General features: G+C 44.2%; 1 protein-coding gene across 3 annotated transcripts in view; it reads right to left on the reverse strand.

Annotated features, from left to right (window-relative positions):
• The window catches only part of nbeal1 (neurobeachin-like 1), a 49,509-nt gene that overhangs the window by 3,958 nt on the left and 31,618 nt on the right, over positions 1-13,933 (reverse strand). For all 3 annotated transcript variants that reach the window (XM_071464679.1, XM_071464680.1, XM_071464678.1), the window contains 26 exons: positions 12,702-13,307; positions 11,401-11,576; positions 11,021-11,309; positions 10,597-10,905; positions 10,352-10,501; positions 10,099-10,256; positions 9,780-9,904; positions 8,140-8,266; positions 7,903-8,051; positions 7,359-7,492; positions 7,143-7,244; positions 6,035-6,130; positions 5,817-5,941; positions 5,576-5,716; positions 5,279-5,409; positions 4,209-4,318; positions 3,721-3,838; positions 3,316-3,413; positions 3,070-3,186; positions 2,825-2,914; positions 2,587-2,696; positions 2,290-2,462; positions 1,883-1,977; positions 1,627-1,743; positions 728-889; positions 87-235 (listed from right to left, as the gene is read on the reverse strand). In XM_071464679.1, coding sequence (XP_071320780.1) covers positions 87-235; positions 728-889; positions 1,627-1,743; positions 1,883-1,977; positions 2,290-2,462; positions 2,587-2,696; positions 2,825-2,914; positions 3,070-3,186; positions 3,316-3,413; positions 3,721-3,838; positions 4,209-4,318; positions 5,279-5,409; positions 5,576-5,716; positions 5,817-5,941; positions 6,035-6,130; positions 7,143-7,244; positions 7,359-7,492; positions 7,903-8,051; positions 8,140-8,266; positions 9,780-9,904; positions 10,099-10,256; positions 10,352-10,501; positions 10,597-10,905; positions 11,021-11,309; positions 11,401-11,576; positions 12,702-13,307 — 4,157 coding nt within the window. The remainder of the gene's footprint in view (positions 1-86; positions 236-727; positions 890-1,626; positions 1,744-1,882; positions 1,978-2,289; positions 2,463-2,586; positions 2,697-2,824; positions 2,915-3,069; positions 3,187-3,315; positions 3,414-3,720; positions 3,839-4,208; positions 4,319-5,278; positions 5,410-5,575; positions 5,717-5,816; positions 5,942-6,034; positions 6,131-7,142; positions 7,245-7,358; positions 7,493-7,902; positions 8,052-8,139; positions 8,267-9,779; positions 9,905-10,098; positions 10,257-10,351; positions 10,502-10,596; positions 10,906-11,020; positions 11,310-11,400; positions 11,577-12,701; positions 13,308-13,933) is intronic.

The following is a 13,933-nucleotide window of genomic DNA, read 5'->3' on the forward strand; positions in this document are numbered from 1 at the left end:
TCTACAGACTGGGGTCTGACTACAATCTGAATTCATAATAAGCACATAGACAGTCACCAATGTGAACATGGGTTTGGATAGTTTACCTGTAGAGGTCACGGATGGACAGGTATCCCTGCTCACTGCCGATGACCACATACTCTCCTGAAACGCACATGTCAGTCACCTGCTCCTTCAGAGGCTCACTGCAGAGGTGCTTTCCATTGACAGAGTAAAGATGAAGAGCGTTTTTATCCTGGGCAGAGGAAAAGAAAAGAAAAACACAAAAACATATATTTTAATTAGCATTTTGTTAGTTAATCTTAACCTGCTTTATCCAACATTTTCTAGCAGTGTCTGTAAGTATAGCTGCTTTTCCGCAGGTCAAAAAAACCTGCTTTTGTCGGCAATAGAAAAAGGTTACAATCAGCATTTACATCCAGGTCAAATGATTCTGCAGTAGGTATTTATCTGCTCCAGCTCAGATTAGCTCCAACACCCGGCTGAACTCGCTAATTTTTGCCCCTTCTGCCCCCAGCTCACTCTCTCCCCTGCGTCTTTGTGTGTGCTCTGTAAGTGCGTGTGATGACATCACTCATTGCAGTTGGCAAATTGGACTAGCAGTGGAAAAGGGGTCCATTGGCTCTTACTAGCGGTTTTCCCTGCGTTTCAAAAAACCCGCTTATACCTGCTAATTTTATTGAAAAAGGGTTAGGGTTAGGGTTTGTGGAAAAAACAGTGCATGCACCTTGAGTGTTGCTTTGCCCTCGACGCAGGTGTGGACCAGCAGGTGACCCTCCCAGGACACGGCCAGGTGGAGGATAGACAGTGGCAGGGAGCTGTCGCAGGGCGGTCGTAAGCAACGCATGTACTGACCCCGACGCACCGTGTGGATGATCACTGTCCCGTCCTGCGGCACAGAGAGTGGCAGCACATGTTTACTATCACACACTGTTTCATTCATCTATATTTTCTTGGTAGAAACTCATTCCTACCTCTTCAGCACTCCACCTAAGATACTGAATGTTTTCTACTTTTTCTGCTGTAAGTTTTGGGTTAAACCATGTCCAGTATTAGTAATAAAGAAAAATCAATAACTCAATAACATGACAAATGTGTTAATTAGTCATTGGAGTGATTTAGGGCTCTAAAGTTTTTAATCCAATAATGTCAAAGCTGATTGTAAAGCATATGTTTAACAAGAACAGAAGTTGAGTCACTACTAAAAGCTTCAACTCTTTCCCACAATATCAAGTGAACTGTGACTGAATCTGCATTTATGTTGAAGCCAATTTATGAAAAGCCGGTGCTTTAATTGCAAGATCACTGTCAATTTAAATCCAAATGAAAGAAAACCACTGAACAATGTTTAAAACCTTACACACTTCTCTGTCTTCAAAGACCCACAATTACACACATCCAGGCCACTGACTTTCAGCCTAAACCCTATTTTCCAGCTCATTAACTCAGCATGTGATTGACTGCATAACACACACAATTCAATCTACAACATGGCACCATCACTGTTTCACTCTCAGACTTAGAAATGTACATTTTAGAAACCAGTTCATCCATGAGCAAGATGAGACAAAACATAACGAGAGACAAACAATCAGTTGTTCAGGAGTGTGTGTTAAGTGCTCTCACCCGTGATCCCGACACAGCCATGTCCAGCTCCGTGCTGATACTGACGCTGACCACCTCGTCAGTGTGTCCATACAACACCTGAACTGGTTTGGGATGGAGACCCACAGGAGCTCCACCCTGCAGGTACAGCATGATTAGACATCAGAACAAGCTGATCTCTCTCTAGAAAGTTTTACAGCTTAACAGTCGGTAATGCATTTTAAAAAACTATTTCGATATGTCTCTTTGGCTGGCAGTGAGACGTAGGTGTCCTAACCTGCTGCAGGACCTGCCAAACCATGCAGGTTGTGTCTCTGGAGCCGGAGATCAGGTGGATGCCGCAGTGGTCTGTTGACAAACAGGTCACAATGTCTGGAGGAGAGACAAACAAAAACACAGATTATTACAGGGTGTGAAAATATACACATGGACACATACATGAGAACTTTACTGAAACTTTTTTTTATCAGTTGTTACTTTTTCAATCAAATTGATGTTTTAAGTTTGCAAACACATCAAAAGAGCCACATCCCTGTCTTGACCTTTCAACTCAGAAACAGGATGAGGAGAGGGGCTAATTATTTTAAATGATACCAATATTAAGCACATCACCTGCTGGAACTTAAAGACCGTACTTATTTAGATGAACGTATCATAGCTGGCCTGTTTCAGACTTTTCATTACCCATGTGTCGGATGTGCTGTCCCACAGTCTTCCCTTTGACCAGGGAGGTCACCCGGAGGCTGTTGTCCCAGTGGCCACCGCTGAAGAGCAACTTGCCATCATGGGAGACCACAAACAGCCCTGCTGTCACCTCTACGCCGGGGGCGAAGGGTCCTGACAGAAAACGATGGGTCCTGGGTGAAGATGGGGAGAGCAGATGGTGGGAGAGCTTAGAAAGAAATTTAAGGCGACGTTGCAGTATTTTTGCTGCAGGCACCACAGAGCTGTTTACTGTTAATGTGTTGTATATGTTCTCACTTGGTGTTGGACACAGTGGGGTCCTTAATGAAGGTGAAGTAGTTGGAGATATTCTTGTTGTAAGGCAGCCACCCATGGGTCCCAACCAGGCAGTTCTGACTCACTGTCACCTGGGGACGGCGCAAACACCACCACGACGTCAACATCTATTGTCTAACCTTCATTCATCACTTTCATTTTTACAATTTAAAACAGTAGAAAATGCATGAAACAACTCTTTATTATTATCATGGCTCACCATAGTGTCGGGGCTCCCTTGGGTGATGAAGGAATGGGACTGATTCTTTGGCACCACAGCCTTAACCAGTGGCACGTTGTCACTGATGCCCTGCAACAAGAAGGCAGAGATTTGAAATCAAACTTAAAATGCACAGAAACGATCTTAGTTAAATTATTCCTGACTGATGTTTTGTCGTCTGCTTTGATAAAATAAGAAAACACTGATTTCCATTCATGAGTACGTGAGCAGTCGAGCATTCGAACCTCAACGAAGAAGGACTTGAGGTTACTGAGGTGTTCGAACATGCTGAGAGGACACGAGTCCAGCTGAGCTTTCCTCTTCTCCACTTCCTCCTGAGACAGACGCACCGGATGGGGCTCCTACACACACACACACACACACACACACACACATATACAACAGTCTCAATCAAAACTACAAACACAGCTACAGAGCTTCATTACCTGAATTTTCATGTATTATGTATCATGTACGATTCACGTCTTCACCTTCAGTAACTGGCACGGCGTCTGTCCGAAGTTGCTGATCATGCCTTCCAGAGCTTTCCGCTCCTTCTCATCAGTGATGGCGTCCAGGTCCACCGCACCTGCAGCACCACAATGCTACACTTACACTTCACAAAGGCAGTGGTTTAACCTGCACTGGTGCACAATGCTTGCACTTCCATGTCTCAACAAGGAGTCTCTGAACTCAGAGTACAGGTAAAAAATTAGCAATCATTCATCTTCCTTTAAATACAAACGAGCACAGTTTGTATTTTACTGTTGTTACTAAATAAATACATGTTTGCACATACATATGTCTGCATATGACAGAAATAGTGGGGGGGCGGGGCGGAGGAAAGAATAAAACCATGTGACATGAGAGCATGAGAGCTGCTGTGGATGCTTTACCCTCGTATGTGCAGTAGTAGAAGACGTTGAGGGCCTCCACCGCTGCAGGGCCCCTCTGCTTGTAACCAAAGATCAGATCGATCCACTCATGAAGGTGCGCTGATACAAATTCTGACTCCTGTTAGAAAAACACACAGGTTGTAACTCAGCCATAATACAAAGGCATTATCTACTATGAGCTCATCTGCATCTGCAGGTGGATACAGACTATATGTAAAATTTAAATTTGGATACTGATGGTGACATGTGGTCGACATGTATGACGAATCTCCAGATACCTGATGCATCAAAGGTAAAGCATAAGCTTGTCAGTTTTTCAGTCCAGACACTCTTCTGCTTTCTGGCCACTCTGCACTGATGTTAAGGTGAGTGTGAGCTGGCCACTGGTAATTCAATATTTTACTATTTATTTTTGCAAAATATCTTGTGAGAACGATCCCAGAGCAGCGATGTCAGACTACAGCAGCACAACTCAAACTGCATCTCACCAGGGCTTTGCGGTGCTTGTAGATGAAGTCCTCCGGGGACTTGGCCCATTTGGGGAGAACAACATCATTCACTCGTTCTTTGGAGATCTGCAGGCGACCCAGATCGAAGCCTGGGTGACAACAGGAACAAAGGATGAGGAAACAGAAAGAGAGAGAGCCACAGTGAAGAGAATGAATTCATAACATCCATGAGTCATCTGTGAAGCACTTAGAGCTGCACTAACCTGTATGAAAAGGGCTATACAAATAAAGTTTGATTGATTCATATTTATGACCATTCTACAAAAGCTACTGGGCTCTGTGCCACTGATTATATTCTCTCCAAAAGGCTAAAGCATTAAGTTTTAGAAATTGTCATGTAACTGAAACACAGTGAAAACTCCACCTATTTACTCTTGATTCATTCTACAAAAACAGGTATTTAAACAAACCGCATATTCATTATATATGTCTGGATGTCTATATCTGGTAATAATAAAAAATAAAATAAAAAAAATAAAAAAATAATAATAATAATGATCTTTACTGTCCATGTTAAAATTTGCTTTTGGCTTCACAGGCTGGTGAAAATGCATCAGTGAAACTCACAAACAATAAATACAATAATAAATTAACATAACACGCACAGTACAGACAACAATAACAAATCCAGTCTGAATGATGCTTACGAGTTCAACAAAAATTATTGTATTGATATAACTTTCTGTTTTTGGTTTTTGGTTGCTGTTGCGGCTCGACAGTGTCATCCTGAGGACAGTTTTGTGAGTTATTTAAAAAGGAGATGAACAGGATCAGACACAACTGTCTGTTTTACCTGCATATAAGCTCCAGTTGTTTCTGCTCTTTCCCAATAATTTTACTTGTAATCACATTCCTTTGCCTCCAATGTAAATCTAATGTCTAATAATATCATTATTATATTATATAATATGATTATATAAAATGTGATGATCATATATTTAGCTGAAAGCTTTTGTCTAATAAATCCTGTATCACAACTTCAATAGAAGTGGCTGATTTATTGATATAATATGTGAAATGATTTGAAAAGGATTTGATCCAACCCTCACCATTTTGGTTCTCTAGGAATTCTGGGAAGTAGAAGAACTCTGGGATGAGCTCCTTGACGTCATTGGGGTTGTCCATGAGGGTCTGCCATGTCGCTGGGATGGAGTGGAACTGGCGGTCGGCGCAGTCGAACCTGAGCGAAGGCCGGATGACATGACGGAGCGTCTTTAATCAACACTAGAAGTAGCAGCTGTGTGCAGAGACCTTCAACTGGTTGCTATGACTACAAGAGTGAAGATAAATGAGAGAAAGAGGAGGAGGAGCAGCTGTGGTGCAGCCTGGTGGACCGGCCTCCTTACCGTCCGCTCTGCAGCTGGATGTGCAGGGAGGTGAAGGGCTCCACTCTGATCAGGTAGTGCATCACCCCAGCAGCGTTTGAGTAGTGGGTGCCATAATGGAACCTGTCAATGGTGCCTGTCGGGTCCTCGAAGCTTTCATACCTGATGGACAAATTCAATAGGTGAATTGAGGAGTAACTCTAGCTGCTAACAAATTTTCATTTCCAACATAAGAATCGAAATATGGACGGATGAGACGCACTTCTCTCTGACTGCCTTGGCGTTGCGTTCATTAAGAACGGCCACCGGCTTTGACAGGTCCCTGAACACCCGAGGATCAGACAGGTCCAGCTCCTCTGAAGTGTAGTCGGCTAGAATCCAGGGAAACTGGCAACAAACGCACAACAACAAATTAGCTCAAACGTTCACACTCACACAGTCACCACAGCTACATAGTCACGTGTTCAGTGACAGACGCACCACTGGGTACTGAGCCAGGTTGTTGTACGTTCTGCCTGCGATCGTGTTCAGTTGCATCAGGTAGTCAAAGTTGGAAATCTCCCGGTTGACCCATTTCTGTGTGATGGAGAGACGCAAAAGAGTTTGTGCACAGAGAGAGGAGTTCATCAGTTTATATTTCAACGTGTTTCAGAAAACCAGTGTGGAAACTGTCTGGTCCACAAGCTGATGGGAATCACTCCTCTGGTTACTCTCTTTAAAGAGTGATCCCATTCAACCATGAGGCAAAGGCAGAATCTCCCTCACACACCCTATTAATACTTAAAAACAAGAGTATGGGAGGCCATATTGGATTTGAAATAATGAAAAATTAAATAATTTTTTTCATGAAAAATGGCAGACTTTCTGGATGCCACAACTTTCTAAACTAAAAAGGTACTTCTGGATGGAGCAAACCTTAATTTTTTTTAATAATATGCCTCAAAACAATGGCGCTGGCAGGATTATATTTCAGTAAGTGCAAGAACCACCTGTCTGTTTGTAGGCTACCTTTAACTTTCCCACATACTCACAAATGTCTGCTCATCAGTAAGTGAGCAAGCGAGCGAGAGAGAGAGAGAGAGAGACTCATGTCTTTAGGACTGAAGTTATGACACAACATCACCATAAAACTCTGATTAGCGTCATGCATTTCAAAGACCAACCAACAGGCCAGAAAAACAACATCATCCAGCTGATTAATAGGCTACAATATATTATTATATACTATATTGAAGATCCCAGAGAAAGGTGCAGTAAAAGTCAGCATTAAACAGGCACCACATTCCCTCATTCAGATAAATAAATAAACAAAATCATAAAAAAATGTACACACAGTGTGTACAGGATTACAGCTGCCAGAGCCGCTGCCTCACGACCAGATGGCGTGGTCTGACTGTACTCTGAATTTTATTATAACAACAACATATTGTCCAAAAAGAGACGAAGGCAGATGATTTACAAGAGTCACAAATCATTTTCTAGTGAACTCCGACTCACTGGAGCCATATGTTTCATTAACTTATATGTGTTCTGAGACTGTTTGATCTGTGTAACTGATAATGAGATCTATACATCACTGTCTCCTGACCTGTGTGAGTCCGGAGGCTTTGAGCAGCTCCTGCGGTGAGCGGGTTCCATAAAGGCTGAGGGATCGCAGCAGCAACATGCGGCTGTAGACCTTGTTCCTCGCCTGTTTGAACAAGATGTTGTGAGTGGCAGAAATTAGCTTACTACTATTCAAAACACCAGAGTGGAACAAAGTTTCCTCAACTAATATTATCTAGTTTTGCTTGTGGCTCATTACCTCCTTCTTGAAGTTGAGGAAGTAATTCGTCTGGTCGATGAGGAAGATCTCCAGAGCAGAGCGACGCAGGTTATATCGTCGCAGGTGGACCTCTCGGATCTGAGAGAGGGGCCACTTGAAGTCATGTCCCACTCCTTCAGGAAACAAGCAGATAGTCAGTAGATGTAAAAGTTGTCCCCCCCCAGTTATTTTTTGGGGGGTTGGCTAGAGCACGTACCATTAAGGCTTAGTCCTAACCACAGCAGCCTGGGTTTGAGTCTGACCTGTGGCCCATTGCTGCATGTCATGCACTCTCTTTCCCTGAATTTCCTGTTTCTCGATCACCGTGGCTTTCAAAATAAAGGCAAAAAAGGGCCAAAAAATAACTGACATGCGGCAAAGAGTCCAGTCAGCCAGGAGTCGAACCACAGACTCATCTGCTCGCAGCTTGTGTGCTTGTGTGGTACACGCCCTAACCATTCAGCTATCGGGTTGCCCCAGTAGATGTAAAAGTTTCATGATGTTTCTCCCATGTTGTCTCATCCACCTCTCCGACTGCCCTCACCTTCCTCTTTCTCCTGGCTGCTGTCGTAGAAGTAGATGTGCTGGGTGGTGAGCTCCAGGCGGCCGGGCACCACGTCCACCACCGTCACCAGCTCACAGTCCTCCCACAGCACCAGCTTCTCCTTCTGACCTGCCTCCTCTGCTTCAACCCTGCAGGAAAAAGAGGGAAGCTGAAGACTGGTACAAAACATATTAATCATTGTTGGCTTAGTTTTGTGTGAACTATTTGGTGACTGACTGGTTGTTGGCGGCAGCAGGATCGTCCTCCGGCAGCTCCAGGATGTCATCTTCCAGGTCGCTGACTTTGACCTGCTTCACAGCCTCCAGCAGCAGAGACTCTGGGTTTACACGCTGCTGATGGACGCCTGAGAGCAGCAGGAGAGACAGGTGGGGATTAAAAACTGAAAGGAGGCCATCCAGAGAGATGCAGCGGTTAATATCACCTGGCAGCGCTGTAAATTATCTTCTTGACACGCTAACTACAAAAAAACATGTGCCAGGAGCACAACACACTGCATTTTCTTTCAGCTCAGTGCAGTGTTTTTGTTTCATGAACAGAAGATTTACACAGTTGCTCTGATTATGACCTGTCAAAAGCCTCTGGAATCAATGAGGCAGCAGAGGAAGTGGATACTTTGCTTTGTTTTATCACAGGGTACACGATGGACCTCAGGCACAAAGTTTCAGAGTGTACAAAGACCAAAGATTGTTTGAACTATTTCATTGCCATCATTTCACAAAGTTACTGGCCAGTGTAATGCAGACTTTTATCAACTTATATTGAATCTGGCACTCGGTGGGTCATTTCAGCACTCGCAAAACTCCTGCTGGCTCCTGTTTGTTCGCTATAAATTTTAAGTGAGTGAACACGGCAAAGTGCAGACTTCCTGAAAACTCCAGAGGCAAACTCGCTCACTTGTTTTAAAGCTGAAAATCATGACCAAGTCGAAATGTTTCATAGAAAATCACTTGAAATGTGAAAGTAAACAGACTGCATTTTTTGGTATGTGGCGAGTTGGGGAAATATAAGTTATACTGAACTGAAAAACGCATATGATTCAAGAGCAATGCTCAAAAGAAGACATCCTGCACTGTGTTCAATTTGCTACAGAATCTGTATCACAATGGCAAATAATGTTGGCAGCCAACATGGATTTCTAATGTGAGTTATGACATCCATGGAGGTTTTTATCTGGAATACATTACATTTCAGGACATAGATCTTCAGGAGTGAGATGATGAGGTTTATAATAACCCTCAGTGTTGTAACTACAGATGTTTAAAATATATTTTTGGTATTTTTGCACCTGCATATACATTTAATCTAACCTATCAAAATGCAGGTGTGATATATGCCATAATATGCCATTTTCAAAGACAAGATATTTGTGTGACTTTGTTCCAACATTGTGTAATAGAAAAAAGAATATTATTAGATTTAAGACCAATGTGATGAATATACACTACTACATATAAGTGTATAGTGCTTTCGACAAAGAAAGACACCAATGAGTTAAACAATACTCTAGACTGATCTACGAACTGTTCAATTTGAAACACTAATATCAAATAAAAAATAAAAATGAGATAAAAGATTCATCCAGAGCAGAGTGGATCATCATCCTCATGGGGGGCAGGACACAACTTCAGCTTAAAGGGGATTTTCAAGGTCAGTCCTTTTTAATCTGTTTATCAAGGGCAGGCTGGATGAGTGTGCTCATGATACATGATACACTGTACACACACTTATCCAGATAGTTTATCAGTGGAGTAGGAACATTTTGCTGCAATGGAGAGCCATTTCTTTTCAGAGATAGTGAAACTCTGTCAGGCTGCTTCGGTCAGATTTTCTACAGGGAAGATGCAGTGTTGTCTTACCTAGGTTGTCTCTCAGGGCGCTGGCCTCTCGGTGAGGGTCGAAGTTGTAATTACGGACGAGCTTCAACCTCATGCGGGAGAAGTTCTCAGCACTGGACACCCTCCAGTGCATCTCATCCTGCTGCCTGTTGGAAATAATTACAAAACAAAAAATTATATCAATTATATCTATAAACATATTTATATTTGTTTTTGTTTTCCTACCACTGCTGCTGCAGTTGTTGTAAATTGAGATTGAGAGTAAGTTGAAAGGATTTGCAATAATACTGTAGAAAAAGGCAAGACATGCCGAAAAGTTAAGAGAAGATAATATCAGCACCTGTCAGCCCAGGGCCCCCTCTCACACACCAGCCCCCGCCGTGCTGCCTTCCACTGCCTGAGGGTGGCGCTGTTCTGGCTGTGCTGCTGCTTCAGCATGCTGTTGTAGCGTAGGTTCTCCTGGCGGCCTCGGCGTGAAAAAGGCTCCACAAACTGCTCCTGATGGATAAAAGAAGAGAGAGAAGATTTGGACCAAATGAACATCACACAAAATAGGCTTCAATCATTTTCTGTTTATTACTGGTCAAACTAACCTGGAAGCGGATCTTGCTCTCGCCCCTCTCCCTCTCTCTCTTATGCAGGCTGACCATGAAGGCCTCGTAGCACTCCTTCCAGTACAGAGCCATAGTCTCATGCCCCTGGCTGAACGTTTCAATTTCATACTGCTTCATATACGGAATAATCTGGAGAAAAATCACAACATTTCCATCACATTTTTAGTAAAATATTAATTTAAAAAACCTAAAACAAACAGTAACTGTATATCTCGATCTCGTACATATTTGTCGAGGTAGACGCGCCACTCAGGTGACTTGCAGTACAGCTGGAAGTCCTCGAAGAAGGACGGGCTGCCATTGGTGTCAGGGAGCTGGGGCAGGTGCAGCTCCATGTAGAGGAGGCGGTGGACTTTGGAGAGCAGCGTTCGCAGCAGAGGAACCAAGAAAGAGTAGGTCTCCTCCGTTTGCTCCTGCATGGAGCGTCGCAGGATGCCCTCCACCTTCCCTAGCAGGTAGCAGGCCTCGTCCTGGCTGGACACCTCCTTGGTCTGCAGGATGCCATTGAGCTTGGCAGTAGCCATTGCACACACCTGGGACACAGGTGATTTAGTATTCTTCATGCATGGACTTGCTTTTTTACTAAGAAATACACATGCAATAGTATGAAAATGGAAGAAATGGTTGATAAAAAAAAAAAAGTTTTACCTCAGGATCCTCCTGCGCCATGAAGCCCAGCAGCAGTCGCAGTCCAACCTGGGAGAGCTGGAACCACTGGGTGCCAGCAGAGTACCACACCATGAGGCTGTCCATCAGCGTCACAGTCTCCTCCAGCACCTTCTCCGTCCACAGCGCCGGATTGACCAGGCCCTCCGCCTGCAGGAAGTCTTGTACCATGTGAAGCAACCTCACTGCGTTCTCCGTGTGTTGGGGCAGCGTGGCGGCTGATGCCTCGCGATTATCGCTCACCGCCCATTCCAGCATGCGTTCCATTAGACTGCAGAAAAAAAGAGCGAACACAGAACATTAGATGGAATCAGAAGAAGCTTTCCTTCCCCGACCCCGTCCATCAGTGCCCGGGGGCCGACCTGAGTTTGATTTGGTCTACAGGAAGCAGCAGCTCGTTGGCAGTTCCCAGTTTGGTGAGAGCTGAGAAGACCTGGCCGCGCTCCAGCCACGCCGAATCATCTGAACCTTCCACGCCTCGCCACATCACACACAGCACTATCTCTAGCAGCATGCTGCACAGCTCCTCCTCTGCCCGCTAGGGGGTGACACACACCAAAGAGACAGAAGAAGAGAAAAGCCAGGGTTATCATTAGAACAGATTAAATTTAATTAAACTATTGATTCTTCTGGTCAACAACAGCAGCAGTAACAGGATGTAGCAAAGAAAAAAAGGACAATCTTAAAGTGATCTACTGTGTGAGTGGATACTCTGAGTACTCACTTTCAGTTTGATCCCCCTTTAACGTCTCTTAATATATAATAAACTGCTCTTTCATGATGTGGATGATGGGACATATACAAACATATGTACTCTCAGCCGGATCAAGAAATTTTGACAAATTCCTAAAACCAGCGCTGATAATACATGATGCTGTGACTGACAGCTTCCTGCTGTGGGAGGAGACAGGTTGTCTGTCTTCCACCTCTGCCCTGCAGTGGCACAGTGAAATGACGAAACAAGCGCATTAGATGAAAGTCAGAGCTGAGCTCCCTGAGGTGGCTGTGACATTTCACTCACTGAGTCAGGAGCTCTTGCTGTTAAGACGTCCTCCGGATACAGACTAACATATATAACCTGCTCTCTGCTGAGGGTTTTATAGAAACTATTTTAGGATTTACTGGAGCTGATATTACTCCTCTGAAATTCCTTTGACAACCAAGAAAAAAAAAAGTGAAAACTATTAAAAACACATCAGTGAGCCACACTGTTTAAGTGGATGACACTCGATGAGCACACACTGTAGTTTATTTTCAGATGATCCTGTCTTGCTGCTGTAAATACTGAGTAGAGCACTAAATGTGCAGCTGAAAATAGTCCCAAAGAAATGCACTATTTACTCCTGTCTGAGTAACGTTTGCTAAAACTAATGAGCCTTTTAAAACAAAAGATTATAAGATTTATGTCTTCACTAGAAAGTGCAGCAGACAGGGTAGGAACATCATGAAGAACTGAGAGATTAACTAACTAGCAGTTGGTTTTGGGTTTTTCTTAAATGGGATTTGTCAGTAACAATAAATAAAACAGAATATTTCCAACCTTAATAAATTATGACTGTAAACAACACTGTGATGACAAACTCTTCCTCTTCAGTTATATCAGATAAGATGAAACGGATCTGAAAATGATCTGATCCGGTCAAAACACCAGATGTGATCTCACCTCGGTATTGTTGAAGGATTCCCCCAGTGAGATGTTGTCACTGAAGAGGAAGCTGTCTTCAGTCAGGGAGGAAGTTGCATCTCGATCCCCAGAGCCTCCTGGGAAAGGCTTTGAGGCCTCCAGTGGCGATGGAGTGCTGGGCATGCTCCCGGGTGTTTGGCTGCCGCTCTCTGCGCCCTCGTAGGCCTGCAGGTGGGAGAGATCCAGCGTCAGGCCGCCTGATTTCCCCACAACCCAGGGCTTGACATGGAGCTGTGGTTCAGTGGAGGCAGAGGAAGACGGCGTGTCCAGCAGCGAGATGACGTCGCCGTTCTCCAGGCTGTCCACAGAGCGCGTGTCGCCTATGCTGAGCCGGTCGTCTTCTAGCCGGTCCAGACGGCCAGCGCTGCCCGCCCGCGCTCGCCTCTCCAACGGCAGCTCCAGGCGGTTAGTGCTGCTGCCTCCGGGCCGGCTCAGGTCCAGGCTGCAGGTGCTGACAGTGTCAGCGCTCCGCAGCGGTAAGGACCCTTCACCCCGCAGATACAGCCGCATGAGCGTGTCCTGCCAACACTGCTGCTTTGAGATCTGGACAGCGGCGTCCTGTTGGGACTGTAGCAGCTGGTACACCTGAAGACAGAGCAGGAGGATTAAACTTTAATGATACCTGCAGGAGAACTGGATCATGTAGCTAAACTCTAACTGCTATTAATGAAAAGTTTAATTAACTTTGATTATTACTGGTTCCTAATTTCAAATGCAGTTACATACTGAGACACATTCAAACCTTGAGATGTATTAGTGACGTGTGAAAATTATGATTACTTACAACAGGATATTAATGAAGTTATAATCCTGATTTTCAGTACCATTTTTTTCTGCAATGGGCATTTAGTGTATTAAATTCAATGCATTTACTTTCTGTAATTACCTCTTAATTCAGTGGTTTTCATTAGTGGCAGATTCCACCATTGTTGCACACGATTCAAACTGCCTATATCAGAGCTCCCAGAGCTGGATGAAGTTACTGCTAATGCAAACCCAACATTTCCTGCAGCTGCTGCTTCACATTAAAAGGATTCAGCTGGAGTGAAACATGTTGCGATGCAGTGACAGGAAGCAGAGGGAGCAGTCACAGTGAGGTGTTGATCTGAAGGCAACAGGCTGCACAATCTCTCTCCCGCCTTTTACTATTGGGGATAAACTACTTGCTTTGTGTGCCGCATGAAATCAGACAGAGGCTGCCCACGGCATGA

The sequence above is a fragment of the Trachinotus anak genome, unplaced genomic scaffold, assembly GCF_046630095.1.
Source record: "Trachinotus anak isolate AG129_WGS33_773 ecotype Australia unplaced genomic scaffold, CSIRO_AGI_Tana_v1 ptg000026l, whole genome shotgun sequence".
Classification (NCBI taxonomy): Eukaryota; Metazoa; Chordata; class Actinopteri; order Carangiformes; family Carangidae; genus Trachinotus; species Trachinotus anak.